The sequence below is a fragment of the Ammospiza nelsoni genome, chromosome 21 (assembly GCF_027579445.1).
Source record: "Ammospiza nelsoni isolate bAmmNel1 chromosome 21, bAmmNel1.pri, whole genome shotgun sequence".
Lineage (NCBI taxonomy): Eukaryota > Metazoa > Chordata > Aves > Passeriformes > Passerellidae > Ammospiza > Ammospiza nelsoni.
Genome location: NC_080653.1, coordinates 5,959,150 through 5,986,883, shown reverse-complemented (window position 1 = coordinate 5,986,883; position 27,734 = coordinate 5,959,150). Strand labels below are relative to the sequence as shown.

Here is a 27,734-nt window from a genome sequence, read left to right as displayed (position 1 = left end):
GGGAAGTGGGGCTGGCTCCATCCCCTCGTGGAAAATGAGACTCTCCTGGGCATTGTGGGGCTCTCAGGGGGACGATTGCTGTGCCCACATCAGGATTATCCTCCCTCCCCATCCACTCACACAGAAAAGAAGTGGAAATGGAGTTTTGGCACATTTCTATTGCACAAACAGCATTGCTGGGGGCTCGGGGTGCAGCAGTGCCTGCTGTGACCCTAATTTGGAGAATTATGGTGACATCCAGCACTGAGAGGGGACCACAGCCACCACAGGGTCCCTCCTGTGAGCCCCCAGCACTCATGGAGGCTCTGGGAGCTGTCAGACACGGGGCTCACTGGTGCAGATGGGGAGCACTGAGGTGTGAGATGCTTTTTATGGGTGTCAAGGATGGGGTGTTCCCTCTCCAGGTGTAGCTAAACCCTTCCCCCTGCAGAAAACACCAATTTGGGGCTGGATTTTTCCACCCAAACCAGTACAGAAGTGCCTGCTTAGCAGGATTACCAGGAAAATAAATCCATTGGGAAGGAATGGGTGCGGCGGTGAAAATGAGGTGGAGCCCCCCGGGTTGTGTGGGAGCAATCCCACCGGGGATGGTTCTGCTCCATCTTCCGCGGCAGCATCGCTCCCACCCTTGCAGGGAGGGCTCTGTCCGTCCGTCCGTCTGTCCGTGCCTCGGGCTGGGCTCAGACCCACGACTCCTCCTCCTCATCCTCGCTCAGCCAAGTGCCGCTGTCCCCCGGGGAGGGCTCGGGGCGGGCGCTGCCGCTCTGGGGGGCTCGGGGGGCGCCCGGGGGTCGCCGCTGGCCCCGGGGCCGATGCCCCAACGGGGTGGGGATGCGCGAGGGGCGCTTGCCCGGCCTGTGGTCCCGCCGGGGCCGCACCTTGGGCCGCAGCTTCAGCTTGTAGATGGAGGGCACCCGCTCGGGCTTCTTCAGGCAGCGCCGGGGCTTGGCGGCGGTGCTGGCCCGGGGGGTCTGGCCCCCCATCCCCGGCCCCCCTGCCTCCCCTGGAGATGGGGTCTGGCCCCCCATCCCCGGCCCCCCTGCCTCCCCCGGGGCCGGGAGCTCCGGGGCAGCTCCTGAGGGTGCTTTGGGGACCTGTCCCCACATCCCCGCAGGCCGCAGGGGCTGCGGGCCGCGGGCCAGCTCCTCCAGCACGCTGGCATAGCCGGGGGGCTGCGTGTGCCCACAGCACCCCCGGAACCCCTCGGGGCCATCACCACAGGCTGCCCCGGCTCCATCCTGTGCCCCTCGAGGTCCCTGGGTGCCCCCAGTCCTTGTGCTCGGGGCTGGGTGGCTCTGTCCTGTCCCCTGGGGACTGTCCCCAGCATGGCAGACCCTGCACCCCCCTGCAGAACGGCCCTGAGGGGTGGGGGGCCGGGGGGCCGGGCTGGCTTTGAGGGGGGGTTTAACACTGCTGTCCAATTTCGGGGCTTGGCTGGAGCAATTCCGGGGTGAAGGCTGTCGGCCCCGGCCCAGGGCTCCCTGCCTCCCTTCCTGCGGGCTCTTCAGGCTCCGGGGGTCTCCTGGAGCATCCCGGAGCGAGGAGGGGGCGCAGACCTTGAGGGGACTGGGGGCACGGACCTTGAGGGGACTGGGGGCTCGGGCTGTGGCTGTCCCCGTTCCCTGCGGCCTGGCAGCCGGCACAGATGATTTTCCTCCTTGCTGGGCGCTCCTCGGAGCTGCCGGTGCCGTCCGTGGGCTGGGAGCTGCGGGCCTGCCCCGTGCCGGTGCCACAGGGGTGGATGATGTCCCCGGGATGGATGATGTCCCCAGGCCGGTTGTCCCCAGGCTGGATGATGTCCCCGGGCAGGTCCCTTGCCATGCCCTGGGCACCCCCGCGCCGTTCGGGGCGCTCAGCCGGGACGGGGTGGGTGCCCGGCCCCGAGCCCCGAGACCAGGGGAGCCGGATCGGGCCGGTGAGCGGGATGGTGGCGGCTGCCTCCCCAAGGGGACAGCGGGTGGCTCCCGCATCCTGCAGGGACAGACCGCAGAGAGGGGCCGGGAGCTGCTGCATCCCCCCAGTCCCGCCTGGTGCTGGGCACCTCCAGACGGGAGAGGGGAAAAAATTCCAAAGATGCTCCAAAACCTGCTCTGAATCCAGGCAGTTTGGGGCACGAAGCATCTCTGCATCACTTACCTGCCCGAGGGGACCCTCCGGGGCTGTGCCGGCTCCGTTTGAGGGCTGGCCCCCGTCTGGCGACCCCAGCGCTCCGGGGACGGGGTGTCAGGGGGGACGCGGCCCCCCCAGGGCACGGGGGGCAGGGGGCTCTGGGAGCGGCCGATGAGCAGCAGGGCGGGCTGGGGGCTGCGGGCGGCCGGGCACAGCCGCACCTCGTGCTGCACCTGCTGCTGCGGGCTCCGGCCCTTCCGGCCTTGTTTGTGAGCTGTGGGGACAGCGAGGGGGGCTCAGCGCCCCTGTGCCAGGCACCCACCCGCGGGGAAGCGCACCCAGCCGAGGCTCAGCATCCAGCCCCCGAGAGTGCCTGTGCTCCCTGCAAAGCGGCTTTGGGGGTCCGGCTCCATCCTGAAGTCTTCCATGACCTCTAGTGGCCACCAAAACCAAAGAAAGTCCCCAAAACCCGATATTTCTCGGCATGGCTGTACCAAAGCCTCCGAGAAGCATCGAAACCGACCACAGACGCCCCATCCAAAGCCAGTCGCGGGGTTTGGGGACGCGGGGACTCACAGAGCGAGGTGCAGCGACACGGGTCGTGCTTGTCCAGGTAATGCTCCAGCGTGTCCCAGCCGCCCCCGACCCGCACCATGACGTGTTCCCGCAGGATCTGGGGACATCGGGAATGTCCGTGCCAGGGGACAGCGGCAGCAGCCTGGGGTGCCACCCCCGGCCGGGCTTCGAGAGCTGGGGCTGGCTCCAAGTGCCACCAGGTGTCCCAAAGGGCAGCTCTGGGCTGGCCCCAAGTGCCACCAGGTGTCCCAAAGGGCGGCTGCGTCCCCGGCTCAGCTCCTGCGGCCATCCCGACAGGTTTATTTTGTCACCACAAGGAGGGTGAGGGATCCTTCTGGAAAATCCCTGTCCTTCGTGGTGTGCTGAGTTCGCTGCCCGTGCTTGGGGATGGATTCAGAGCATCCCAGTGCTCCCATTGCTGGGCGGGAGCAGGCTGTGGCTCTGTGGGGTGTCAGGGCTTGTCCCACACAAATGGGTGGTTAAATCCATACCAACATCTGTGACAGGGCTGAGCTCCCCTGCTTTGGGAATAGTGATCAGAACTCCCCCACAGACCCTTTTTGGGGGATTATGGAAAGGGGGTCATGGCAGCAGAGCAGAATTCCTGATGCCTTTCCCCCAAGAGCAGGGATAGAGCAGACTCACCCGCACAAAGATGAGGCTGTCAGAGTCCCCCACGCGGTATTTCCCTTCGGAGATCTTGATCATGGGGAACTGCACAGGGCAGGTACAGCGGCTCACCAGGTGCTGCACCTGAGGGTGGCAGGGATGGGTCCTCACCAGGGCTGCTGGGAAAGGTCCTGGGGTGACCATGCCCATCCCCATCCATCCCCATCCTCATCTCCATCCCATCCATCTCCATGCCCATCCAATCCATCTCCATCCCTATCCACCTCCATGCCCATGCCCATCCTCATCCATCCCCATCCATCTCCATGCTCCTCCCCATCATCCCCATCCCATCCCATCCCATCCCATCCCATCCCATCCCATCCCATCCCATCCCATCCCATCCATCCCCATGCCATCCTAATCCATTTCCATGCCTATCCCCATCCATCTCCATGCCCATTCCCATCCATTTCCATTTCCATTTCCATTTCCATCCATCTCCATGCCCATCTCCATCTCCATCCATGCCCATCCCTACCTGCATCCATCCCCATCCCCGTCCCCATCCCCGTCCCCATCCCCATCCCCGTCCCCATCTGTCCCCATCCAATCCATCCCCATCCATCCCCATCCATCCCCATGCTCCCCTGCCCCTGGCACCATCTGGTCGAGGTTCTGGAGGTCCCGTGGTGCCCTCCTGGGTGCCCGTGGCAGGCTGGGCTCTGGGGGAGGCAGTTCCATCTCCTGCCGGAGCTCCTCCTCGATCTCCTCCTCCATCTGCACCAGGGTCGGGGCGCGCACCCCGAAGCGCGAGGCGTGGCGGGCCAGCTCCAGCAGGCACAGCACAAAGTTCTTCTCGTTCTTCCTCAGCACCAGGTCCTCTGTCTCGAACATCAGCACGTCTGGGCAGGGCAGGGCAGGGCATCCACGTGGGGATGGGGACAGAGCAGATGGGGGGCACAGATGGAGGCAAAACCCACCCAAAGGGTGCTCTTCACTGGAGCCATCCTACCAGGAATATGGCAGGGTTCAACAAGAGTTGGGGTAAGGGATAAAGGAGGAAGAGCTTTTCCTTTTGGGCATCTGCAGCTGTTTCATGGCATCCCAAAGGCACAAAACTCCGTGTCTGAGAGCCCTGAGGATGTCTTGGTCTGTGCCACTCCCCTCTCTGGGCATTCATGGGGGTAGGACAGGGTGACAGATGCTTTGCTCAGAGCCAGGACTTCTCCTGCTGTCCTTAGGGCTGGGATCATGCCATGCCTGGCAGGGACACACTGTGCCATCCACCCTTTCCTTTGCCATTCCTCCTGTGTGTATTTACACCCAAGCAAACACTCCAGCCCTGCAAAGCTGCTGCCAAGCCTGGAGGACCTTGCACAAGGGATGCCAGCTCAGGGGTGCCAGCACACAGAGCTGTCCCATGCTGGGGTGGCGCTGGGTTTGGGGGACACATGGCAAAACACAGAGACACGGGACAGCTGGGGCCTGGCATCCTACCTTTGATCCCCATCTCCTTCCTGCACCACTGGATGAAGTTGGAGACGTTGTCCCTGGCCTGGAAGGTGCCAGGCTGTGCTGTGAGGTTGCAGGTGACACCAGCAGAGGGCAGGTGGAGGTGCTTGGCCACCTCGGGGCACACCTGGGCAAACTCCCCTGCCACCTGGGTGACGTGGTTGGCGTGGCAGCAGAGCACAGCCCCTGTCTCCAGCACCTCCAGGAAGGTGCCCACCTCGATGTCAAGGCCATGGAGCTCCTTCAGCCACTCTGCCAGGTCCTCTTTCATGGCGTACAGGTACTGCCCGCTGGACTGGTAGGGACGGATGCTGCGTGTCCCCGTGCCCGAGGTGCCCCACATTCTGCCATAAGACTGGGAGGGAGAAGGATGGTGGGGACATGGCTGTCCCTGTGCTGTCCCTGTCACCTCCCCAGCAGCCACACTCACCTGGTGCCTCTTGCTCCCTGCCACCCGGGGTGGTGGCAGTGTCCTGGTGGTGCCCCGAGCCCTGCAGTGGTGCTGGGGAGAGGAATCGCCCTGCTGGGTGTTTTGTTTCCTTCCCAAGTGCCGATGGCTTCTCCTTGGTGACCAGGGACTGGCTGCAAACACTCCCTGTTAACCCTTCGGCACCCGCTGCTCTCTCACAGCCCTGCTCCTCCCCAGCCATGCCAGGGGTGGGTTTTCCCCACAAAGGTCCTGGCTCCAGGGCAGGAATGAGTTAGAGAGCAGCTCCTCAGCTGCTCCCAACCACACAAGGGGGATTTTCCGCCTTCCCAAAACCCCTACACCCACCCCCACCACAGCTGAGGTGGCCACAAGGTGCATCTTCAGGGCGACCTCAAGGTGAGGAGGGTTCATTTTCACACCCACCTTTGGGCTTTCCCTGCTCTGTGCTCCTTCCCAAACTCCTTCCCCCATTGCCCACAGCAGCGAGGAGTTTGGGAAAAGCTCCTGCAGGGATGGAGTGGCTCCAGGAATTGGGGCTTTAAGGAAAGAGTGGGCACCTCTGGGAATGTGGGACACTCCCCCCCTAAGCCAGGCCTTGCAGAGCTGCCACAGCACCCAGGTACCTCTGCAAAACCCAAACAAATCTACCAGGGCAGTGTTCACACCTCGGGGACAAAGCAGAGCCTCTCCTGGGCTTTGTGGGGCTCCTTGCTGTGGTGGGGGACCCATCCTGTCCCTGCAGCAGCTGCTGATGCCGCTGCAGCTCAGTGTCCCGCTGGGGTCACTTTGGGGCAGGGAATGCAGGAATCCCAACTATTCTGTCTGGGGAATGTGAGGCAGGCTGGGGGAGTCTGATGTGCCCAGGCAGGGAGCCCAGCAGCAGAAAGGAACCCTTGAGCAGCTGGATTTCCACCCAGGGCACCCAGGGGAGTGGGTGAAAGGCTCAGGGTGTGAGTTCAGCTCCCCCAGACTGATGGGACACAGTAAAGTGACCCCAGCTGCCCCTGCAGCATCACAGAGCCCCAAAACATCCCACAGCACACAGTCCCAGGAAACACATGGCAGCAAGCCAGGGAAGAGTGGAAAACCCAAAAAGGGAGAGGATTTTAGTCCCATCCTCAGCCTCCAGTCACACAGCACAGGGGATGCCTGGCTTTCTCCTCAGGGGACAGGAAAAGGGATAATGAATGAATTCAGCCTGGGGAAAAAACCTATTAGCACATTCCAAAGCCTGGAATGAAAATCCTCAGTAATTTGGGGTTGAAGTAAGAAGGAGAATTTCCATGTTTTTGTCGCCATCAGTGAGTTTTCAGTGGGAAAAAACTGACTTTCCATCTCCTCTCTTTGATCCTGCCAGCATGAAAGCTGACGACAAATCCAGCATCCCCCTCTCCAACCCCAAACACCCACAGGCATCTGAAACTCAGCCCTGTCAGGAAACTGGAGATTTGCTTTAAAAAAAACAACCCAAACCCGAAGTGTGACAGGAAAACAAGCACAAACCCCAACACCACACATCCAGAGGTTGGTTTTATTTGCTGTCAGGTCTCCAAGCCCTTGGGACTCCCTGCAGGCCACATCACCTGATTGTCATTCAGTTCCTATGGAAATGTGAGTTTCTCTGGAAATGTGGAAAGTCCCCTGAGGTTTTGGGCAGATGAAGCCCCTGTGTGTGTCTGCACATGAAGGGCTCAGCACAAGGGTGATGGAGAATGGGAGGAGTGCTGGCTCCCCGTCCTGCCAAACCCACAGCTCAGCTGGCACTGGGTACCACTGAAACCCCTTGCCCCGCTTAGAGCAAGCCCTGCTCTGCAGAGGAAGTCTAGAAATGGCAAAGATGAGGGAAAGAGGAGTCCCTGAAGCTGCTGGCATCAGGAGAGCACCCTGGTGTGTCACCCAGCACAGCACCCTGGCAGCACAGCAGGACCAGAGCAGGGCTGGGCTCTGAGCTCTGGCAGAACCACTGCACAAATGGCTTCAATAAATCAATTAATAAAGCTGAGGCCTGTCTTGCCCAGCAGCAAAGCCTCAGAATCCCAGCCCTGGGAAGCTGAGCTCCATCCCCAGCCCTGGGACACCCTGGCCCTTTGCAAACTGGTGACTCTGCCCAGGAGCCAGAGGCGTTTCCAGGTGGGGAGCCTGCCTTGGGGAAGGAATGAGGAATGTGCAGCCACACTGTCCCTGCAGCCTGCATGCACAGACACGTCCCTCTGTCCTGCTCACCTCTCCTCTTCCCCTCCTCCCACAGGCATTTGTCACCCCTGTTCACCTGGGTGGGGCCCAGGGAGTCAGGAATTCCCTGATCCTGTGTCCCTGATAGTGGGAAAATGACAGATATCAACAAGTATCAACAAAGATATCAAAAAGTATCACCAAACCCCAGTCCTGGTTTGAAAAACGTGTGTAACAATATCCTGAAAGTGAACAGAAATGGGTGTGTTTGCAGTCTCCATGGCTGATACATTTTTTTCTTGTGGTCTGTTATAAAACATACAAAGCCTGCAGGCCAGCTGACTGTGGCACATCCTGAAAGTGAACAGAAATGTGTTTGCAGTCTCCATGGCTGATACTTTTTTTTTTGGTGCTCTGTTATAAAAAAATACAGTCCCAAAGCCTGCAGGCCACCTGGCCATGGCACACCTGGCTGTGGCACACATCCTGAAAATGAACAGAAATGGCTGTGTTTGCAGTCTCCATGGCTGATACATTTTTCTGTGGTCTTTTAAAAAGAAGAATACAGTCCCAAAGCCTGCAGGCCACCTGGCCATGGAACACCTGCAAGTGGCACACATCCTGAAAGTGAAGAGAAATGTGTTTGCAGTCTCCATGGCTGATACTTCTTTTCTGTGGTCTGTTATAAAAATTATTGTCCCAAAGCCTGCAGGCCACAAAAATTATTGTCCCAAAGCCTTGTGGCACTCCTGGCCGTAGCACATCTGGCTATGGGCACATCTGGCTATGGCACACCTGGCCGTGGCACACCTGGCCGTGGCACATCTGGCCGTGGCACACCTGGCTATGGGCACATCTGGCTATGGCACACCTGGCTATGGCACACCTGGCCATGGCACACCTGGCTGTGGCACACCTGGCTATGGGCACACCTGGCTGTGGCACATCTAGCCGTGGCACACCTGGCTCTGTCCCAGCTCCATCCCAGCTCTGCTGGGTCACTGCTGCACCATCCCACAGCACCCATGGGCAGCCAGTCCCTGCCCAACCATCAGACAGCAACCAGAGTCACACCCAGAGGATCCAGGCGAGGTCCAGACCCCCTTTTCTCAGAACAGCACCTGCTCACTGTTGGCATCCCAGCAGCCCATCCAGGCCAGCTGCGTGGCCCATTTGCCGGTGGCCACCACCTGCAGCTTGTCCTGGTCGAATTTCCAGAACTGATCGTCCCTGAAGAAGTAGAGGGCGCGGTCGCGGTGGGCGAGGGCGCCGGCGGTGCCCGGGGGCAGCCCTGCCCAGTCCCGCAGGCTCCGGGGGTAGTAGGGCTCCACGGCCATGGGATCCTCGCCCAGCACGAAGTACTTGGGCCCCTTGAAGACCACGAGGCGCCGGAGCTGCTGGAAGTAGAGCGCGGTGTCCGGGTGCCGGGGCAGCCCCAGGGCGCTGCATTTGCGGGGGAATCCCGCGTCCAGCTGGGAGCCAGAGTAGCGCCAGCATCGGCCACCTGCGGGACAGGAGGGTCAGAGCACAGCCCAGAGGGGACGCTGCCAGCCTGAGCTCCAGATGTGGTCAGACTCGGCCAAAGGACCGGCCTTGTGGTGGTCAGGGACATCCACGCCACTGGTGAGCACTGCAGGGCTGCCCCAAGGAGCAGGCAGGGGGGAATGTCACAGACATCTTTTATGGAAAATCCTTTCCTTAGGGTTTTTCCTCCTGAGAGGCCTCAGGAACAAAATGTAAACAATGGTTATCTGCTGCTGTGGGATGCAACAGGTGCATCTGTGATTGGTCTCATGTGGTTGTTTGTAATTAATGGCCAATCACAGTCAGCTGTCCCGACTGTCTCAGTCAGTCACAAGCCTTTGTTATCATTCCTTCTTTTTCTATTCTTAGCCAGCCTTCTGATGAAATCCTTTCTTCTATTCTTTTAGTATAGTTTTAATATAATATATATCATAAAATAATAAATCAAGCCTTCTGAAACATGGAGTCTCTTCCCTCATCCTCAGACCCCTGTGAACACGGCCACAGGGGAAACTGAGGCACGGCAGCTCAGGGGTTTGAAGGCATGGAAAGGGACCACAGGGACAGAGCAAGGCCACCTCCATGCTGCTTCAGGCAAGCCTCCCCCCTGGCCCTGCACAGCGAATGGGACAGACAGAAACAGATCCAGCTGAGGCTGGGGCACCCAAACCCAGCCCTGCAGCGGGAATTGTGATGGGGACTGGCGGCTTGGCTGTCCCCACAGCACCCTGTCCCCACAACAGGGCAGACAAAAGCCCCTTTCTGCTCACAAGGCACAGCCCTGGGGAGGACAGAGGGAGCAGCAGGGCTGGGGAGGCAGAGGGGCTTTGGCTCTCACTCAGCTGCAGCACAAAGCCCCTTTTCTGAGCACCCAGGGACTGCTTCCCATTAAAGCAGCCAGGCTGCCTGGTTTGACCTTCCTCTCCCCATCTGGCTGCTGGGCAGCTCATGGATGGCATCCCAGCTGCTGGGACAGCTCATGGATGGTATCCCAGCTCCCAGGACAGCTCAGGGATGGTATCCCAGCTGCTGGGGCAGCTCATGGATGGAATTCCAGCTGCTGAGGCAATTTAGGAATGGTATCCTAGCTCCCAGGTCAGTTTAGGGATGAGATCCCAGCTCCCAGGGCAGTTTAGGGATGGTGTCCCAGCTCCTGGAGCAGCTTATGGATGATATCCCAGCCCCCAGGGCAGTTTTGGGATGATATCCCAGCCCCCAGGGTAGTTTAGGGATGGTATCCCAGCTGCTAGGGCAATTCATGGATGGTATCCCAGCTCCTGGGGCAGTTTAGAGATGGTATTCCAGCTCCCAGGACAGCTCATGGATGATATCCCAGCCCCCAGGGCAGTTTTGGGATGATATCCCAGCTGCTGGGGCAGCTCAGCCCCAGGCACAGCACAGGGATCCAGTGCCCCATGAAACCCCCAGGCACTCCCCTGCAATTCCTGTTTTGGGGAGCAGTTTCTCCCCAGCCCCCCCCCCCCCCCCCCCCCCCACTGCACCTGGATTTGCTTTGACACACCAGTGAGTGTTCTCCTGATGGGGAAACTGAGGCACGAGGCGGTGCTGTGGCCGCCAGGGCTCACCCATGACAGGACACCCAGCCCAGGGCGCAGCAACGCCCCAGTTCACACAAACAAGAGCTGTGTGACCCCAGGCAAACCTGGACCTCCACCCTGCAGGCAGGAGCAGCGGCAGCCCCGAGGGGAGCCCCCTGTGCCCTCACCCACCTTTGAAGAAGTAGAACTTGCCCGTGCTCTGGGACCAGGCGCAGGCGTCGATGCCGGCGGGGAGGCCGGGCCAGCGCGGCTGCAGAGCCTGGGGCTCACTGGCATTGCCACTGCCTGACACCACCCAGTAGTGGCTGCCCTTGAAGATGTAGAGGTTGTGATCCCCATCTGTGAGGCAGAGGGAGAAATGTTACTAAACCATCCTCCTCTGCTACCCAGATCCCCTCTCCTCCCCGTGTTTTGGGGTTTGGATGCTTCCTCCTGCCCTTCCACCTTCCAGAATCCATTTTGTCCCCTCCAGGCATGAAAGGATAAATGCTGGCCACAGCTCAAGGCTTATCTTGCACAGCTGAGCTCCTGCAGTGATTAATCCTTGCCATGGCCCAAGTTTGGGTGTGTTTTCCCTGTTTCTGGCACATCGCTGTGCCCTCAATGTGCATCAGTGCTTCACTGTGCATCAGTGACACCACCAGTGCCAGGAGCTGTGGCCAGTCAAACCCAGCTTTCCCTCCCCTGGGAGCTGCAGCAGCACTGGGACGAGGGGTGGGGTGCAGGTTTTGGAGGGGGTCACGCTGGCCAGCACCCACCAGAGGTTATGGCATCGAAGAAGGAGTGGCAGTAATAGGTGCTGAGGCTCCTCTGCTGCCGGTCCCTGCTGTAAAGGTCCGTGTTCCAGTCCTGGAAGTGAGTGAAGACCTTTCCTGGGAGCTGGATGGCCGAGCCCTTGGAGGGCTTTCCTGGGATGGAACAGGGGTGATGAGTCCGGAGAAGGGGTGGAAAAACAACTTTTCCCAAAGCACAGGGCTGGGACTCTCAAGACCCCTTGTCCCAATGTCTGGTTCTTATTCCATGATAGTGACAAAAATCCCTTGGCACCCCAAAAAACATGCACCAGCAGACAAGTGGGCAGCAAACCCAACCTTCCCTGCCCTGGAGGCCCTGGCACCTGTCCCACCTCTGCATTTCCCTCCCAGCCACCACAGGAATGGAGCCCATGTGACTGCAGTCCTCTCCCCTTTCAGGGACCTGCTCCCATTTGTACTGCTCACTCCTCACCCCAGAGAACAACCCTGGAGGAACCCAGGGATGCTCAGAGAAGCCAGGCTCACCGTACAAACTCTGGATGGCCAAGATGTCATCCCAGCTGAGGACAAAATCCTTGCTGAGCTTCTTGTAGTAGGGTGACATGAGGGCGCTCTTGACGGGCGAGTGCTGCAGCCCCAGCGTGTGCCCCACCTCGTGGGCCACCACGATGAACAGGTTCCTCCCCTTGCCACTGTGCAGGGACCAGCGCTCAGCGCTGTCAAAGTGAGCTTCTCCTCGCCGGGGCAGGAAGGCGTGGGCCAGGGCACCGCCTGGGGACACGAGAGCCGGCGGGGACCGTAATGTCACCATGGCGTTTCATGGAAAATCACTTTGTTAGGATTTTTTTGTCCTGAGAAGCTGAGAGGCCTCAGGAATGAAATGTAAACGTTGATTATCTGCTGCTGTGGAGTGCAACAGGTGGATCTTGTGTTGGTCTCATGTGGTTGTTTTTAATTAATGGCCAATCACAGTCAGCTGGCTCTGACTCTCTGGTCAGTCACAAGATTTTATTATCATTCCTTTCTATTCCTTTCAAGCCTTCTGATGAAATCCTTTCTATTCTTTTAGTATACTTTTAATATATCATTTTCTTTTAATATAATATGTGACTGTGTTCACAGGGGTCCGAGGATGAGGGAAGAGGCGAGGATCTGACTCCATGTTTCAGAAGGCTTGATTTATTATTTTATTATATATATTATATTAAAACTATACTAAAATAACAGAAGAAAGGATTTCATCAGAAGGCTGGCTAAGAATAGAAAAAGAAGGAATGATAACAAAGGCTTGTGGCTCGGAGTCTCTGCCATTAATTAGAAACAACCAACATGGGCCAATCACAGATGCACCTGTTGCATTCCACAGCAGCAGATAATCAATGTTTACATTTTGTTCCTGAGGCCTCTCAGCTTCTCAGGACAAAAAATCCTAGCAAAAGGATTTTTCATAAAAGACGTCTGCGACAATAATATATATCATAAAATAATAAATCAGCCTTCTGAAACATGAAGTCAAGATTCTTGTCTCTTCTCATGTCGGGGTTGCCTGCAAATTCCCACAACTGGTGACCCCAAGTCAAGAAAACTCCACATTGGGTGAGCCCTGAGCGAGGAACATTGCCACAACATGCAGATTTGGTTTGCCCAAATGTGAGTCAGTTTTAGGTGTTTTTGGAGGAGCCCAGGTTTGAAGGGCTTTCTGGGGCTCCTTGAGGAACATCTCAGCCACCTTGCAGGCAGACCTCAGTTGAGGAGTTAGGAGGGGAGAGCCCAAATCAGACAGCAAATCAGACCCTATATCAGACAGCAAATCAGACCCTATATCAGACAGCAAACAGTACAAACTGGGCTGGAGACACTGCAGAGCCTCCACCACCCCCAGCCCTCCTCCCTTTGGGGGAAGACCCCACGTTCCAAAGAGCAGCTTACGAGGGGGAAGCGACCAGCACCTGGCCCATCGAAGGCGTTGTTGAGTCCATCGTTGTGGTCGCCGTGGAAGAAGGTGAGGCGGATGTCGGCAGGACCATCCTGCGCCTCCCAGAAGAGCAGGGAGGACACGTTGCTCCAGAGCTGGAAGGCGGCGCGCACGGCCAGGCGCACGCCGTGCTGCGGCAGGTACGGCGGCCGGTTCACCACACGGTACGTCAGCTGCCGCTTCGGCCACCGCCCTCCTGTGTGGGGACAAGGCCACCCCCATGGCAGGGAGAAAGGGTGAGCAGGGCTCCATCTGTCCCACATTGCTTCCTTAAAAGGGGGCTAGGGTTTGGGTATGTTGGTGCCAGGGGTTTTGGGTATGTTTGTGTCAGGGTTTGGGTGTGTTGGTGCTGGGGGTTTGGGGATGTTGGTGCCAGGGTTTGGGTATGTTTAGGGGGTTGGTGCTGGGGGTTTGGGTGTGTTTGTGCTGAGGGTTTGGGTGTGTTGGTGCCAGGGGTTTTGGGTATATTTGTGCTGGGGGTTTGGGTGTGTTGGTGCTGAGGGTTTGGGAATGTTTGTGTCAGGGTTTGGGTGTGTTGGTGCTGGGGGTTTGGGGATGTTGGTGCCAGGGTTTGGGTATGTTTAGGGGGTTGGTGCTGGGGGTTTGGGTATGTTTGTGCTGAGGGTGTTTTTGTGTTGATGCTGAGGGTTTAAGTATGTTGGGCCGGGGGTTTGGCTATGTTTGTGCTGGGGTTTGGGTATATTTGTGCTGGGCCGTTGGGTATGTTTGTACCAGGGATTTGAGGATCTTGGTGCTGAGGGTTTGGGTATTTTTGTGCCAGGGTTTTGGGTATGTTTGTGCTGGGATTTGGGTATGTTTGTGCCAGGGTTTGGGTGTGTTGGTGCCGGGGTTTGGGTGTGTTTGTGCAAAGGTTTGGGTATGTTTGTGCCAGGGTTTGGGTATGTTGGTGCAAGGGGTTTGGGTATGTCTGTGCCAGGGTTTTGGGTATGTTTGTGCTGGGGTTTGGGACCCCAGAGCCCTGGGATTACATTTATCTGGAGGCATCTGGGAGCAGGAACAAAGCCGTGGGGCCCTGGGGGGATGTGGGTGCCAGAGCTGGTGCTGAGGCGTGGGAGTGGGGACAGGCTCCAGCCTCTGCCTCTGCTCCAGATGTGCAGGAAAACAGGGGGAACACAGCTGGCAGCAGACAGCCTGACATGGCACAGAGCCTTTTCTAAAAGCAGCCCTAAAACAAAGCCTGGCATCCCATCCTTCTCTCCACAGGGGCAGAGCATCCACCACCAGAGGAGGATGGCAAGGCTGGCTTAGCAGGGATGGCTCTTGGGAAGAGGAGAGCTTGGCTTTGCCCCGTGCTGGGCTCTGGGTGTGCCCCAAGCCAGCAGGATGAGGGGCACAGGGGAGATCCTGCTGGGACGAGGGGATAACAAAGCACTGAGCTGGCTCAGCTGCCAGGGGTTCCTGCTCCAAGCAGGATAAACAGCACAAAGCCATCCCCAGCCTCCCTCCAGCCCTGCAGGCACCCCCCGTTCCCATCCAGCCCTTGGTTACAGATGTGGTGCTGTCCCATCCCCGCTGCCTGTGGCATCAGATCACCAGAGCAATAACCACACTGAGCCCTTTCCTGCCCTATCCTTGGGCCACTGGGCATCTCTTGCCACCCACCCACTTTTGTGATGCCCAGAAAGGAGCCCCATGAGCCACAGGGCACTGGCTGCTCCTGTTTGCCCACCTCCTGCTCTATGCCCTTCCTGCTCTGCTCACTGCCCACGTGTCCTGGGCACAGGATGGCTCCTGCAAGGGACACGTGCTGGGGCTTTGGGAGGAAATCCAGAGGCTGGAGATGGATGGCAGGGCTCTCTGGGGCAGTGCATGGCCAGCCCTGCCAGATGCACACACAGCCTGACACGGCACAGAGCCTGTTCTTAATCTCCCTTTTGTTTTTCCCATGTCCTGAGCACAGCTGGCCCTCTCGCTCTCTAGGAATCCAGTTACTCATCTGCAAGCCCAAAGAGAGCTCACAAGGGACGAGAGGCCCAGCCCTGGACACACAGAAGGATGCTTAGAGTTAAACCCCTTAACACGGGTGAAATGACTCTCAGGTCAGGCAGCCAGGTGTCCCTAATATGCATTAGAAGTCCCAAAGGTCTGCAAAACCTGGAGATAACTTCACTGTGTGCCAGCTCCTGCTCTCCAGATCATGCCAGCACAGCCAAGTATGGAGCCATGGTGACCTGAGTGCTCTCTGGGAAATCTCCTGGCTCCCACAGCAGCAGTAAAACCACCCCAAGAGAGCTGAATTCCCCAAAACCGAGAGTCGAATCTCTAATCACTGCTTTAAAAAAAACCTCCAAGCAAGTCCTGGGCTGGATGCTGTGCCCGTGGGGCTGCACCTCCCACCCACAGCAGCTTCCCCACGAGTCCAGGACGGCAGATCCGAGCAGCCCAGACCCCAAACCCCCCCGGAGCCCCCCGGTGCTCACCGTGCTGTGCCGAGCGCCGGCGGCGCCGGGCAGGGGCAGCGCGGCCGTGCCCGTCATCCGTGCCACACCTGGGCAGGGCCATCTGATGGAGGGTGGGGGCATCCAGCACCCCGCTGGCAGGGAGGTGGGTCACACGCTGGAAATCCCTGCAGGAGGAAGAGGGGTGTCAGCAGCCACATCCAGACCTGCCGTGGTGGGGTTTGGGGGTGTTTGTGCCAAGGACTGGGGGGATGTTGGTGCTGGGGGTTTGGGGATGTTTGTGACGAGGGTTTAGGTGTGTTTGTGATGAGGGTTTGGGGATGTTGGTGGTGGGGGTTTTATGTTTGTGATGGGGTTTGGGTGTGTTTGTGACGAGGGTTTGGGGATATTTGTGCTGGGGGTTTGGGTATGTTGGTGCTGAGGGTTTGGGGATGTTGGTGCCAGGGGTTTGGGTGTGTTTGTGCCAGGTTTTTTGGATGTGTTTGTGCTGGGGATTTGGGTATGTTGGTGCTGGAGTTTGGGTATGTTTGCGCCAGGTTTGGGTATGTTGGTGCTGGGGTTTGGGTATATTGGTGCTGGGGGGTTGGGTATGTTTGTGCTGGGATTTGAGGATGTTGGTGCTGAGGGTTTGGGTATTTTTGTGCCAGGGTTTTGGGTATGTTTGTGCTGGGATTTGGGTATGTTGGTGGAAGGGTTTGGGTATGTTGGTGCTGGGGGTTTAGGTATGTTTGTGCCAGGGGTTTGGGGATGTTTGTGCTGGGGGTTTGGGTGTGTTTGTGCTGGGGTTTGGATATGTTCGTGCCAGGGATTTGGAGGTGTTTGTACCAGGTTTTTTGGATGTGTTTGTGCTGGAGGTTTGGGTATGTTGGTGCTGGGGTTTGAGGATGTTGGTGCCGGGGGTTTGGGTGTGTTGGTGCTGGGGGTTTGGGTATATTTGTGCCAGGGTGTGGGTGTGTTTGTGCCAGAGGTGTGGGTATGTTGGTGCCAGGGTTTGGGTATGTTGGTGCTGGGGGTTTGGGTATGTTGGTGCCAGGGTTTGGGTGTGTTGGTGCCAGGGGTTTGGGTGTGTTTATGCTGGGGTTTGGGTGTGTTTATGCTGGGGGTTTGACCCAAGCCAGGATTTTCACCCCACAAGCTTCACACCCCAGCATCGGAACTTCACCCAGCTGGTGAAACAAGAAGGATTTGGCTCTGTAAGCACAGCTGACCTGTAAGTCACCTCATAGCAGGGCAGAGAAGCCTAAAAATTGAGCCTAAAAATGCCTTTTCCCATTTTTAACCCCAATTATTTGCCTTTCACATTTAACTTTGCATTTGGCTTTGCACAAGGTCAAGCCTGGGAAGCTCCCAGAGGTGATGTCCTTAGGAGAAGCCCAGGCAGGAGCTGGCAGATCTCCCCCTCTGACATCTCCCAGCCCTCCCCAAGCTCGGCCTCCCACAGATTTTATCACAGGCGAGCTCCAGGCCATAAAAGGCGAATAAAGCAGCAAGAGCTGGGTGCCAGCAGCCAGCACCAGCTGGGGAACCAGGCATGGACCCACCTCTCCAAAAAACACTGGCTGTGCACTGTGAGACACAGAGCCTCCAGCTGCAAAAAGGCCCCTCTGGCTATAAAAAAACCCCTCGGGGTGTTGGCAGCATCCCTGCAGATGGAGGTTGGAAGGCAGAGTTGGATGAAAGGCTCCGAGGTTGGAGGGCAGTGTTGGATGAAAGGCTCCTACCTCAGCGCCTTGCTGAACTCGGCTGGGCTGTGTGTGCCGGCCCCCTGCTCCCTGAAATAGCCATATTTCTCCAGGAAGAGCTGCAAGAAAAAAATGGGAAAGGTGCAGCTCAGAGCACATGTTGGTTTGGGAAGATGGGGAAAGGAGATGAAGCGGCAAAGAGTGCTGCAAACCCAAACTGCCTGCTTGTTTTGCTTTGCGTTGGTTTGTTTGTCAGGAGAAGCCACACCAGGCTTTACCATCCAGCCTGGACTTGCCATTCCCCAGCCACACTGGGATATCCCCACTTTTACAGGGGAACCAGGAGCAAAACCCATCAGCAGCTCAGGATGGGCAGCAGGGATGGAGGAACAGCCTGGGGATGGGGTGGCTTGGAGCCCTCAGAGAGTATCTGGAGAGGAGAAGGGATCTCATCCTTTTCCCCTGTGCTTGTATTTGCATAAAGTTCTCCTCCAGAAGCACAAAATCACCAGTTACAGGGTGAATCACCAGTGGTGACACCAGTGCAGGTAAATGTGTGTGACTCTCTGGAGTAGCTGTATTTCTCAGGAAGAGCTGCAAGAAAAAATGGGAAACGTGCAGCTCAGAGCACGTGTTGGCTTGGGAAGGAGGGGAAAAGGAGTTGAGGTGCCAAACAGTGCTGCAGACCCTAAATACCTGCTTGTTTTGCTCCTGGGAGCTCTGCACCTCAAGCAATCATGCCCATACACGTTCCTGTGTGTCTCCTCCCCATCATTTCATTTGGCTCTCGGGGTTTTTGGCCACGATGGAGGCGTAGGAGGAAATACAGAGATCAAAATCCTCTGCTGCCATCCCATCCGCAGCCAGAGGCGACCAAACCCTCGGCTCTGATCGCCCCGGCTCCAGGCAGGGATCCAAACAAAGCCAGAATGGCCACGAGTAGGGCAGGGTGAGCCGGGGTCAGGCTCAGCATCCCCATCCCCACCAGGATGTGCTGCTGCAAAGTGGGGATGCTCAGGGTAAAATTTGCTTTGCCAAACCATTCTTCTCCTTATCGGCCGCCGACACGGACGGAGATTGCCTCTCTGAACTCGCTCCAGCGCTTAAATTGTATGTTAAAGAAAATAAACGGCTCGGGCCGCTTTTCGGAGGAGTTAATAGCCGGGGTCACACGGGAATGCTCCACGCCCGCCGCCAGGGATGTCTGCGGGACACAAACAAGCTGCCCAGCATCCTGTTAGTGCAGCAGAGCCGAGTTACAGCAATGAATAATAATCAGAATAAAAAGTGAAAGTGGCGGATTCCCCTCGCAGCATCCCAAAGGAGCCGTGGGCTGAGAACCGGGAATGCCAGGGATGGCCTGGATAGCCCGGCTGGGGCCCTTGGGGTGTTTCTAAAGCTGTTCCCCTTCCAGTTCATCTCGGGGCTGGGAAAGGGAAGGGGTTGGAGTGGTGATCTCCTCTCAGTGCTGCTCCTGACTGTGGTTAGGAGCACAGCTCTCCTTTAATTCCCTGCAGAGGAGGCAGCAGCTCCTCCAGGGCCCTGTCACCAGGCAGGGAGCAGGAATGCTCTGTGGACGTGGCAGCCCCGAGCTGTGCCACGGCCTCTCCCTCTCCTCCTCCTGCCCAAACCTCCTGCTTGCCATGAACAGTCACCCTCATGTCATCCCCAAACACGTCACTGCACAGCCTCGTGTGCTCTGCAGCCCTCATCTCCTCTATTTCATCTCCTCCATTTCATCTCCTCCATTTCATCTCCTCCATTTCATCTCCTCCAGTTCCATCTCCTCCAGTTCCATCTCCTCCCGTTCCATCTCCTCCAGTTCCATCTCCTCCATTTCATCTCCTCCATTTCATCTCCTCCAGTTCCACCTCCTCCAGTTCCACCTCCTCCAGTTCCATCTCCTCCAGTTCCATCTCCTCCAGTTCCACCTCCTCCATTTCATCTCCTTCCGTTCCACCTCCTCCCATTCCATCTCCTCCAGTTCCACCTCCTCCAGTTCCATCTCCTCCAGTTCCATCTCCTCCAGTTCCATCTCCTCCAGTTCCATCTCCTCCATTTCATCTCCTCCATTTCACCTCCTCCAGTTCCATCTCCTCCAGTTCCATCTCCTCCATTTCATCTCTCCAGTTCCACCTCCTCCATTTCATCTCCTCCCGTTCCATCTCCTCCTTTACACCCCCTCTACCTGGAGCATCCCCCTCTGGCAGAGCCCCAGCACACATTCCTGCCTGGACATGCTCTTTACCCAGCCCCACACAAAGAATTTGGCTGTTTTTCCCACCAAAGCTGCCTTGTCTCAGCTGGAAGCACCAGCAGCTCGTCCCAGCAGTGCCAGGCTGCAGCAGGAGGAGCCTGAGCATGGCCAGGATCACCCAGACACCTCACAGTGGGTCAGGGTAAATCAGGAAAGTGCCACACTGGCTGGGAGAGCTGTCACAGAGATCTGTTATGGAAAATACTTTCCTTAGGATTTTTCCTCCTGAGAAGCTGTGAGGCCTCAGCAAAAAACTGTAAACATTGATTATCTGCTGCTGTGGAATGAAACAGGTGCATCTGTGATTGGCCTCATGTGGTTGTTTCTAATTAATGGCCAATCACAGTCAGCTGGGTCAGACAGAGGGCCGAGCCACAAATCTTTGTTATCATTCCTTCTTTTTCTATTCTTAGCCAGCCTTCTGATGAAACCTTTTCTCCTATTCTTTTAGTACAGTTTTAATGTAATATTTATAATAAAATAATAAATCAAGCCTTCTGATGTGATGGAGTCACATCCTCATCTCTTCCCTCACCCAAGAACCCCTGTGAACAGGGTCACAGAGAGCAGTGACTTGTTTGTCAGGAGATGCCACAACAGCTCTGCCCAGGCTTCACCATCCAGCCTGGACTTGCCATTGACCAGTTACACTGGAATATTCCCACTTTTACAGGAGGAAAAACCCATCAGCAGCTCAGGATGGGCAGCAGGGATGGAGGAACAGCCTGGGGATGGGGTGGCTTGGAGCCCTCTGAGAGTATCTGGAGAGGGGAAGGGATCTCATCCTTTTCCCCTGTGCTTGTATTTGCACAAAGTTCTCCTCCAGAAGCACAAAATCACCAGTTCCATGGTGAATCACCAGTTACAGGGTGAAGATGCCAGAGGTGACATCAGCGCAGATAAATGTGGGCTGAACACCTGGATGGGAAGTCCTGGCTCTCATAGCACAGTCTGAACCTTGTCTAACACAATTCTGCATTCACTCAGCACAACCTGAAGCTCTTTCCTCGCCTGTAACCCAACATAATCCCACCATTAAAGCATGAAAATGGTTTTTCCTCACCATGATCTCACGGAGGCTTGAAACCCCATCTGGACACGTCAGGGTGCACAGTGAAAAAAGCAACCCTGTCCCAGCAGCTGCTCTTGAGCAGCACCAGAAGGCACAGAGGCCACTGCTGGCTTTATCACTCCTGCCCAGAGCTCCCTGAGCTTTGCAAGCCCAAGCAAAGCAGCATTTTCTCTGTGGTTTCTGGCCTGTGCCACATTGAGGTTCTCACACACAGGCACCAACTCTCCGGCTGCAAAACCATCAGGAGAAATTCTATTGTGTTTTCTAGACACATCTGCTGTCAGCTAAGGGTGATGGTGGTCCTGGAAACACAGAGCTGCAGGAGAGGGATGTGCTGATCTCTGTCAGGTATTTATCCAAAACAGAGCATACAAATCCAGGGAGTTTTTGGCATCCAGAGGAACCCAAGAGCCCCTTGCCACAGCATCCTGTGCCCAAACCAGTGTTGAAGGCTCCCAGTGTCACAGACATCCTTTATGAAAAATCCTTTCCTTAGGATTTTTCCTCCTGAGAGGCCTCAGGAACAAAATGTAAACATTGATTATCTGCTGCTGTGGAATGCAACAGGTGCATCTGTGATTGGTCTCATGTGGTTGTTTCTAATTAATGGCCAATCACAGCCAGCTGGCTCGGGCTCTCTGAGCCACAAACCTTTATCATTCCTTTCTATTCTATTCTGATGAAACCTTTTCTTCTATGATTTTAGTATAGTTTTAATATAATATATATCATAAAATAATAAATCAAGCCTTCTGAAACATGGAGTCAGATCCTCATCTCTTCCCTCATCCTTGTGAACGCTGTCACGTCCCCCAGCCCTGCACAGCCCCCCAGAGCCCAGCCAGGCTGCAATCTGGCCCCAGCCCATCCAAACCTCTCCAGAGGCTGCAATGCAAAGTCTGCCCATGCTGGGAACACCCCCTCCCTCCTGCCCCAGACGGGGAAATGCTCTTTTCCATACAATGGGAAAAGAAAAACAGCAGGAAACCAAGAAAAGCATTAACATGAAATATGCCCAGCTCCCTCTCTGCACTAGGGAGGGAGAGGAGCAGGGGTCTGGCTGCTTGGGAAGCAGGGATGGAGCAGAGAAGCTCTGGGGACAGCGGGAGGAGGCTGGGGACACAGAGGGGCCCTGCTCTGATGCGGAGCCTGTTAGAACCCTGGAAATCATCTCTGCCTTGGCCAAAGCCAAGGAAACACCTTGCCCTCCACCACAGGCATCCCGGGTGGAAGAGAGCCAGCAGCAAACACAATTAACCCTGACTGGAAGCCGGGATAAGGAAAGTGCCGAGACAGCAGGATCAGCTCCTCCCCTGCAGCTGTGGCTCCTTTCCACCCCCTGAGAACCCGAGAAGCCTCACACAGCTCCTGCTGACCGTGCTCCCCCTGCCCTGCCGGGCACCATCCCCATCCCTCCCCCTCCATCCCTGGCAGGGCAGGGAAGGGATCCCACCCTACCAAATGCCCGGCCAAGAAATGCTTATAATATATCGTGATTAAGAAATAGTTGGCTTCTGGTTGTGATGGAGTGGGTTGTAACATCTGCATTGTCTCACTCTTCTCATGAGACTGAGAATAAATAGAATTTTAAAAAATAGAATATAGAATAAAATAGAATAAAGAATAAATAAATGTTTTTAGAACGCCTCTCAGTTGCTCCATCTCTGGGTCAGAAAAAGACTTAATCTGACACAGGTGTTTTGTGACATGGTTACAGGCAGTGCCACTACACTCTGCACCTTTAAAGTCTTTTGTTTGAAACCAGGTGGATCCTAAACCCTGGTTCCAGCATCCCCAGGCTCATCCCACACCATCTCACGGCCAAAATGGGCACAGAGCTCCTGCTTTTCAGCCTCAGTTTCCCCTAGCACACACACACCAGCAGAGCTGGCTCCGGGCGTGTTTTGGCGTGGTCACAGAGGGAGCAGCGGCTCCTCCTGCCCATGGGCTCCCTGCTGCCTCCAGGAGATGGCACAGCAATTAAAAACGCTCATTTGCTGCCGCTCATCCCTGCAAAGCCTCAGGCAGAGCCCCCGCGCCGCCTTTGTTTAAGCGTGTGTGTAAGTATCTCTATAAATATTGCATCTGTGGACACACGAGAAGGGGCATTAGCGAGCACAGAGCCTGGCTGGGCTCCCGATGGAAAGGCAGGGAAATCTCAGCTGATTCCCTGAACTGGGGATGGGCAGGGAAATCTCAGCTGATTCCCTGAACTGGGGATGGGGCAGGAACATCTCAGCTGATTCCCTGAACTGGATATGGAGCGTGTGGAAAGCCCCAAGCATCCCATCCCATCCCATCCCATCCCATCCCATCCCATCCCATCCCATCCCATCCCATCCCATCCCATCCCATCTCATCCCGCTGGATTCCCCTGTTGTGCCCTGGAGGAACCTCCTGCCCTGCCCACCACTCCTAAAATCTACTTTTTAGCAGCAAATAATCCACTTGCCACTAAAGATGTGGAGTTGGGATCTTCTAAACTCCATTTATTTTAAGTCTCAATCTTGTAAAGGTGAGAAGCAGCAAGCCTGGCCTAGCTAAAACCCCTCCTGGTTTCACTAATTGGAAGAGACTTGGAGCAACTTGGTCTGGTGGAAAGTGTAGCAGGGGTGGAATGAGAGGAGATTTAAGGTCCTTCCCACCCAAACCAATCCATGGATCAGTGCTAACTCGTTGGGAAGCAGCTGGCAGCTCTGCCCCAGCACCCCACACCTGATGGGCTGCTGCACCAGAACTGCTGAACGTGACCCAAAACTCTTGGGGAAACCAGGGAAGAACACCTGGCTTGGCCAAACCTTCCCCTGTGAATACCAGAGGGGCTGACAAACCAGTTTGGTCACACAGCTTGGCTGTGCTGTGGTGTCTGAGGAGGGAAAGGAAAGGGAAAGGAGGAAGGAAAAGGAGAAAGGAAAGGGGAAAGGGAAAGGAGGAAGGAAAAGGGGAGAGAAAAGGGGAAAGGAAAGGAAAGGAAAGGAAAGGAAAGGAAAGGAAAGGAAAGGAAAAGGAAAGGAAAGGAAAGGAAAGGAAAGGAAAGGAAAGGAAAGGAAAGGAAAGGAAAGAAAGGAAAGGAAAGGAAAGGAAAGGAAAGGAAAGGGAAAGAAAGGAAAGGAAAGGAAAGGAAAGGAAAGGAAAGAAGGAAAGGAAAGGAAAGGAAAGGAAAGGAAAGGAAAGGAAAGGAAAGGAAAGGAAAGGAAAGGAAAGGAAAGGAAAGGAAAGGAAAGGAAGCTGGAGTAGGGGAGGCCCCGGCCCCTGCCCGGCGGGCGAGGTTTGCCAGAACAAGCGGGGATTGTTTTGGGGCAGCAGCGGGAAGAAAGGCGGAGCTGTTCGTGCTGCCTTTGGTGACTCACGGCGTGGAAATCACACCGGGGCACCCGGGGCGCTCCGCACATCCGCACCGGCGGCTCCGGGACCCGGGATCGGGGGATGCAGAGCCCGGCCATGCCTCAGAGGGGGAATTCCTCATTCTCTCCTCATCAGAGGGGAAATTCCTCCTCCTGTCCACCTCTCCCTCCATCGTGCTCAGGCTGAACAGCAGTAATTTTTTACATGAAGGAGGATTTCTCCTCCTTGTTCCAGAAGGAAGATGTGGGATGCTCTGTGCCCCACAGGGTCTGTGTGGTACCAGGAGCCTCCCTGCACCCAGCTGTGCTCAGCATCCTTCATCCCAACAGCATCCTGCTCCTAAAGCAGCTCAGAGATGCTGGAGCATCTCCCAGCCCGAAATCTGAGAATCTGAAACCTTGGTTTGATAAGGGGAAGAATATCAAATATATCAAAACATATCTGGAAGCATCCAGATACTGCAAGATGGGAAGGAGAAGGGCAGGACAGGGGTGAAAAAATTGGAAAAAAAAATCAAAAATTACAATTATTCAATCTGTTAGCCCAGCTCTCTGTTCCCTCTCAGTTTTTGTCAAAATGCTCCTCAGTTTTTATGTCACCTGGAGCTTCTCACACTAATCTCTGCAGGGATTTCACTGTCCTTTGTCCAGCCCCTCACTCCCACCATGGGCTAGGATCTCACATGCCCCCAGTGTTTTACACAATTCCCTCGGGATCAGGGAATTTTGGGCATTCCCACCCCCAAGCTTCTGTCTGAGCACAGCCCAGCCAGACCCAGCTCTGCCAAACAATGTGCTCTTACACTGAGCCCTCTCTTATCTGTGGATTATAAGATGATTTCACATACAAATGTTTCAAATTAAATTTTCGAATTTTCCTTATTTTTTTTAAATGTGATTTTTTTTGTTTGTTTGTTTGGTTTGGTTTGGGGTTTTGGGTTTTTTTTTTTGGGGGGGGGTGTTTTGTTTTGTTTTTTTTTTTTAACTACAATTGGTACAGATGCAGTGAAAACATGGAAACCAGCCAGGAAAAGCACACAACTGGACATTTGACAGTCTTATGCATCTAAGTTTACACAACATACTGTTGCTAACTGTGGCTTTTTAAAAAGAATTAACAAAAAAAAAAAAAAAAAAAAAAAAAAAAAAAAAAAAAAAAAAAAAAAAAGCAAGCTTTAGAAGCAAAGCCTGGAAGTGCTCTGAAAGCCACAAATCACCAGAACTATTTGATGTTATGTGAGAATTTCAGCTTCCTCCTGAAAGAAAATTAACTGCTCAGTTTATTTAGACAAGTTCCACACCCCAGTCTCTGCATTTCCATTGTGTGTGTGTTGTCCCCAAGCCCCTGGGCAGCCCAGCACATCCCCTGGGGAAACTGAGGCAGGGAGACAGGAAAGTGCCTTGCCCAGAACTCTCTCAGGAGGGATCTGCCACAATCCTGGGATTTGCTCTGAAACTTCAAGGAAAAGAGCTCAGAAGTCACCAATGAGGGGTGGAAAGGCAGTTTGGGTTGTTAAACCAGTTTTTCACAATCAGTTTATTTCCTTTTAAAGTGAATTTTAAATTATTGGTTTCCTGGGCTGAGGTTTGTGCACAGTGGGAAAATCAAAGCTATTAATGACCTCTCTGGAGCAGCATCACCCACCAGAAAGAGCCTGCACATCAAAACAAACCTCTGAGCATTCCTGTGCCCTTTTCCTCTCAGAGCATGGGCTCAAAATCCCAACTAATTCACCAGGACTTGCTGGCTGGGGTTGAAAATTAAGCATTTGTACAAATGTACACTGGATCGAGGCCTAAACAACAAAAAATGCCCAATATGAACCATTGTTCACCAGCCAGAGCTCATGCCTCGTCCTCCCAAAACGAACAGGAATGGATGGTGGCACGGGGTGACAATGACAGCAGGACAAACAGAGAAATCCAGACAGGTGATGGGGAGAGGCAGGCAGGGGAAGGGCTGGGTTTTGCCCCCTCCTGGGGATGAAATGCTGGGAGATGGGGAGGATTGCAGCTGCACATCACCTGGACAGGGCTGGGAGAGCTGGGGCTGCTCATCCTGGACAAGAGAAGCTCCAGGGACACACAGAGCCCATGCAGAGCCTAAAGGGGCTGGAGAGGGACTTTGGGCAAGGACAAGGACAGACAGGACAAGGAGGAATGGCTTTGAGCTGAAATGGGGCAGGCTTAGATTAGATTTGGGAAGGAATTCCTCCCTGTGAGGGTGGGCAGGCCCTGGCACGGGGTGCCCAGAGCAGCTGTGGCTGCCCCTGGATCCCTGGAAGTGTCCCAGGCCAGGGCTTGGAGCAACCTGGGCTAGTGGAGGTGTCCCTGCCCATGGCAGGGGTGGAATGGGATGAGTTTTAGGTCCATTCTAACCCAAACCAGTCTGTGACTCTCTGCCCCAGCTCCACACAGCACAGGTGGCCACACACCCTGGCATTCCAATACCAGCCTGTGGCACAGCCCCATCCATCTCCAGCTGGCACAGTCACACACCTGTGGCACACACACTGCTGTGCCCAGGGCAGGCAAAGGTGTCAGGAGCTCAGGGACACTCCCTTGTGCTGGGGATGGACCATGGGGACACACTCACACCTTTGGCACAGGCACAACACGGACAATGGGCACACCAGGGACCCAGTGACACCTGGGGCATGGACATATGAGGGACACAGGCACACCAGGGACACAGTGACACCTGGGGCACAGGCACACCAGGGTCATGGGCACACCAGGGACAGAATGACACCTGGGGCATGGCCACACCTATGACACTGGCACACCAGGGACATGCACACTCAGGGCTAAGACAACCCATGGCACACAGGGATATGCACACACCTATGGCACGGGCACACAGTCACATCTAGTGCGTGGGCACACCTACGGCACAGGCACAGGGACATGGGCACACCTGGGGCATGGACTCACTGGGACAGTCACAGCTGGGGCATGGGGATGTGGGCACACTAGGGACAGTCACATCTAGAGCATGGACTCGGTGGGGACAGGCACAGCTGGGGCACAGGGATGTGGGCACACCAGGGACACACAGACCAGGGACACGCACACCGGGGGACAGGCACACCAGTGACATGAACACCAGGGACTTGGACACACAGGGACATGCACAGCCAGGGCACGGGGATGTGGGCACACTAGGGACAGTCATATCTAGAGCGTGGGCACACCTATGGCACAGGCACAGGGACACGGGCACGCCTAGGGCACGGACTCAGTGGGGAGAGGCGCAGTCAGGGCACAGGGACGAGGATGTGGGCACATAAGAGACACACACACCAGGGACACAGCCACACAGGACACACACACCAGGGGACAGGCACACCGGCGACACTCACACCGGGGACGTGGGCACACCGGAGACATGCACACCAGGGACACAGACACCGGGGACACGCACAGCTCTGCCACGACCACACGGGACACGCACACCGGGGACACGGGGACAGGGGCACACCAGACACGGACACCAGGAACACGCGCACCCGCGGGGGACGCCCAGCCCGGACGCGCTCCCGCCCTCCCCGGTGCCGGTGCCGGTGCCCGTGCCGGTACCGGCCGTACCTCCGCCTGCCGCCGCTGAGCCGGGGCCGGTGCGGGCTGAGCGGCCGCCAGCAGCCCCAGCGCCAGGGCCGCCCGCAGCGGCGCTGCCATCCCCGCTCCGCTCCCTCCGCCGCCGCCCCGGCCGCCTCTCCCCGCCCCGGCCCCGGC

The 27,734-nt window shown here is 56.2% G+C and overlaps 3 protein-coding genes across 4 annotated transcripts in view; all 3 read right to left on the bottom strand.

Annotated features, from left to right (window-relative positions):
- TAF15 (TATA-box binding protein associated factor 15) overlaps positions 1–27,734 on the bottom strand; it is a 504,826-nt gene that overhangs the window by 449,784 nt on the left and 27,308 nt on the right. The gene's annotated exons all lie outside the window — the stretch shown is intronic.
- GAS2L2 (growth arrest specific 2 like 2) lies at positions 397–5,152 on the bottom strand. Its single transcript, XM_059487241.1, has 6 exons — positions 4,795–5,152; positions 3,958–4,199; positions 3,331–3,438; positions 2,686–2,782; positions 2,137–2,383; positions 397–1,971 (listed from the first exon to the last, which is right to left on the bottom strand). The coding sequence occupies exons 1-6, from the start codon at positions 5,150–5,152 to the stop codon at positions 681–683; spliced, it is 2,343 nt and encodes a 780-aa protein (XP_059343224.1). The 3' UTR covers positions 397–680.
- Positions 6,757–27,685, bottom strand: MMP28 (matrix metallopeptidase 28). Of its 2 annotated transcripts, XR_009419828.1 has the most exons (9): positions 27,588–27,680; positions 17,366–17,445; positions 15,666–15,811; positions 13,199–13,420; positions 11,775–12,020; positions 11,253–11,402; positions 10,666–10,833; positions 8,207–8,915; positions 6,757–8,175 (listed from the first exon to the last, which is right to left on the bottom strand). XR_009419828.1 is itself a non-coding variant. In XM_059486946.1 (8 exons), the coding sequence occupies exons 1-8, from the start codon at positions 27,675–27,677 to the stop codon at positions 8,521–8,523; spliced, it is 1,497 nt and encodes a 498-aa protein (XP_059342929.1). In that variant the 5' UTR covers positions 27,678–27,685; the 3' UTR covers positions 6,757–8,520. The 2 variants fall into 2 exon arrangements, 1 of the variants encoding a protein (XP_059342929.1); XM_059486946.1 differs by having other exon boundaries at positions 6,757–8,915; positions 27,588–27,685.

What these genes read in the sequence shown, in the direction of transcription:
- MMP28 (XM_059486946.1), bottom strand. Translation starts at nt 27,677, where the DNA reads ATGGCAGCGCCGCTGCGGGCGGCCCTGGCGCTGGGGCTGCTGGCGGCC. An exon ending in GAGTTCAGCAAGGCGCTGAG is followed by an intron (nt 15,812 to 17,365) that starts GTAGGAGCCTTT and finishes TTCCTCCTGCAG; the next exon opens with GGATTTCCAGCGTGTGACCC. An exon ending in CAAGTTCTACTTCTTCAAAG is followed by an intron (nt 8,916 to 10,665) that starts GTGGGTGAGGGC and finishes CCTGTCCCGCAG; the next exon opens with GTGGCCGATGCTGGCGCTAC.
- GAS2L2 (XM_059487241.1), bottom strand. Translation starts at nt 5,152, where the DNA reads ATGTGGGGCACCTCGGGCACGGGGACACGCAGCATCCGTCCCTACCAG. An exon ending in GAAGGAGATGGGGATCAAAG is followed by an intron (nt 4,200 to 4,794) that starts GTAGGATGCCAG and finishes TGCCCTGCCCAG; the next exon opens with ACGTGCTGATGTTCGAGACA. An exon ending in GTGTCGCTGCACCTCGCTCT is followed by an intron (nt 2,384 to 2,685) that starts GTGAGTCCCCGC and finishes CTGTCCCCACAG; the next exon opens with CTCACAAACAAGGCCGGAAG.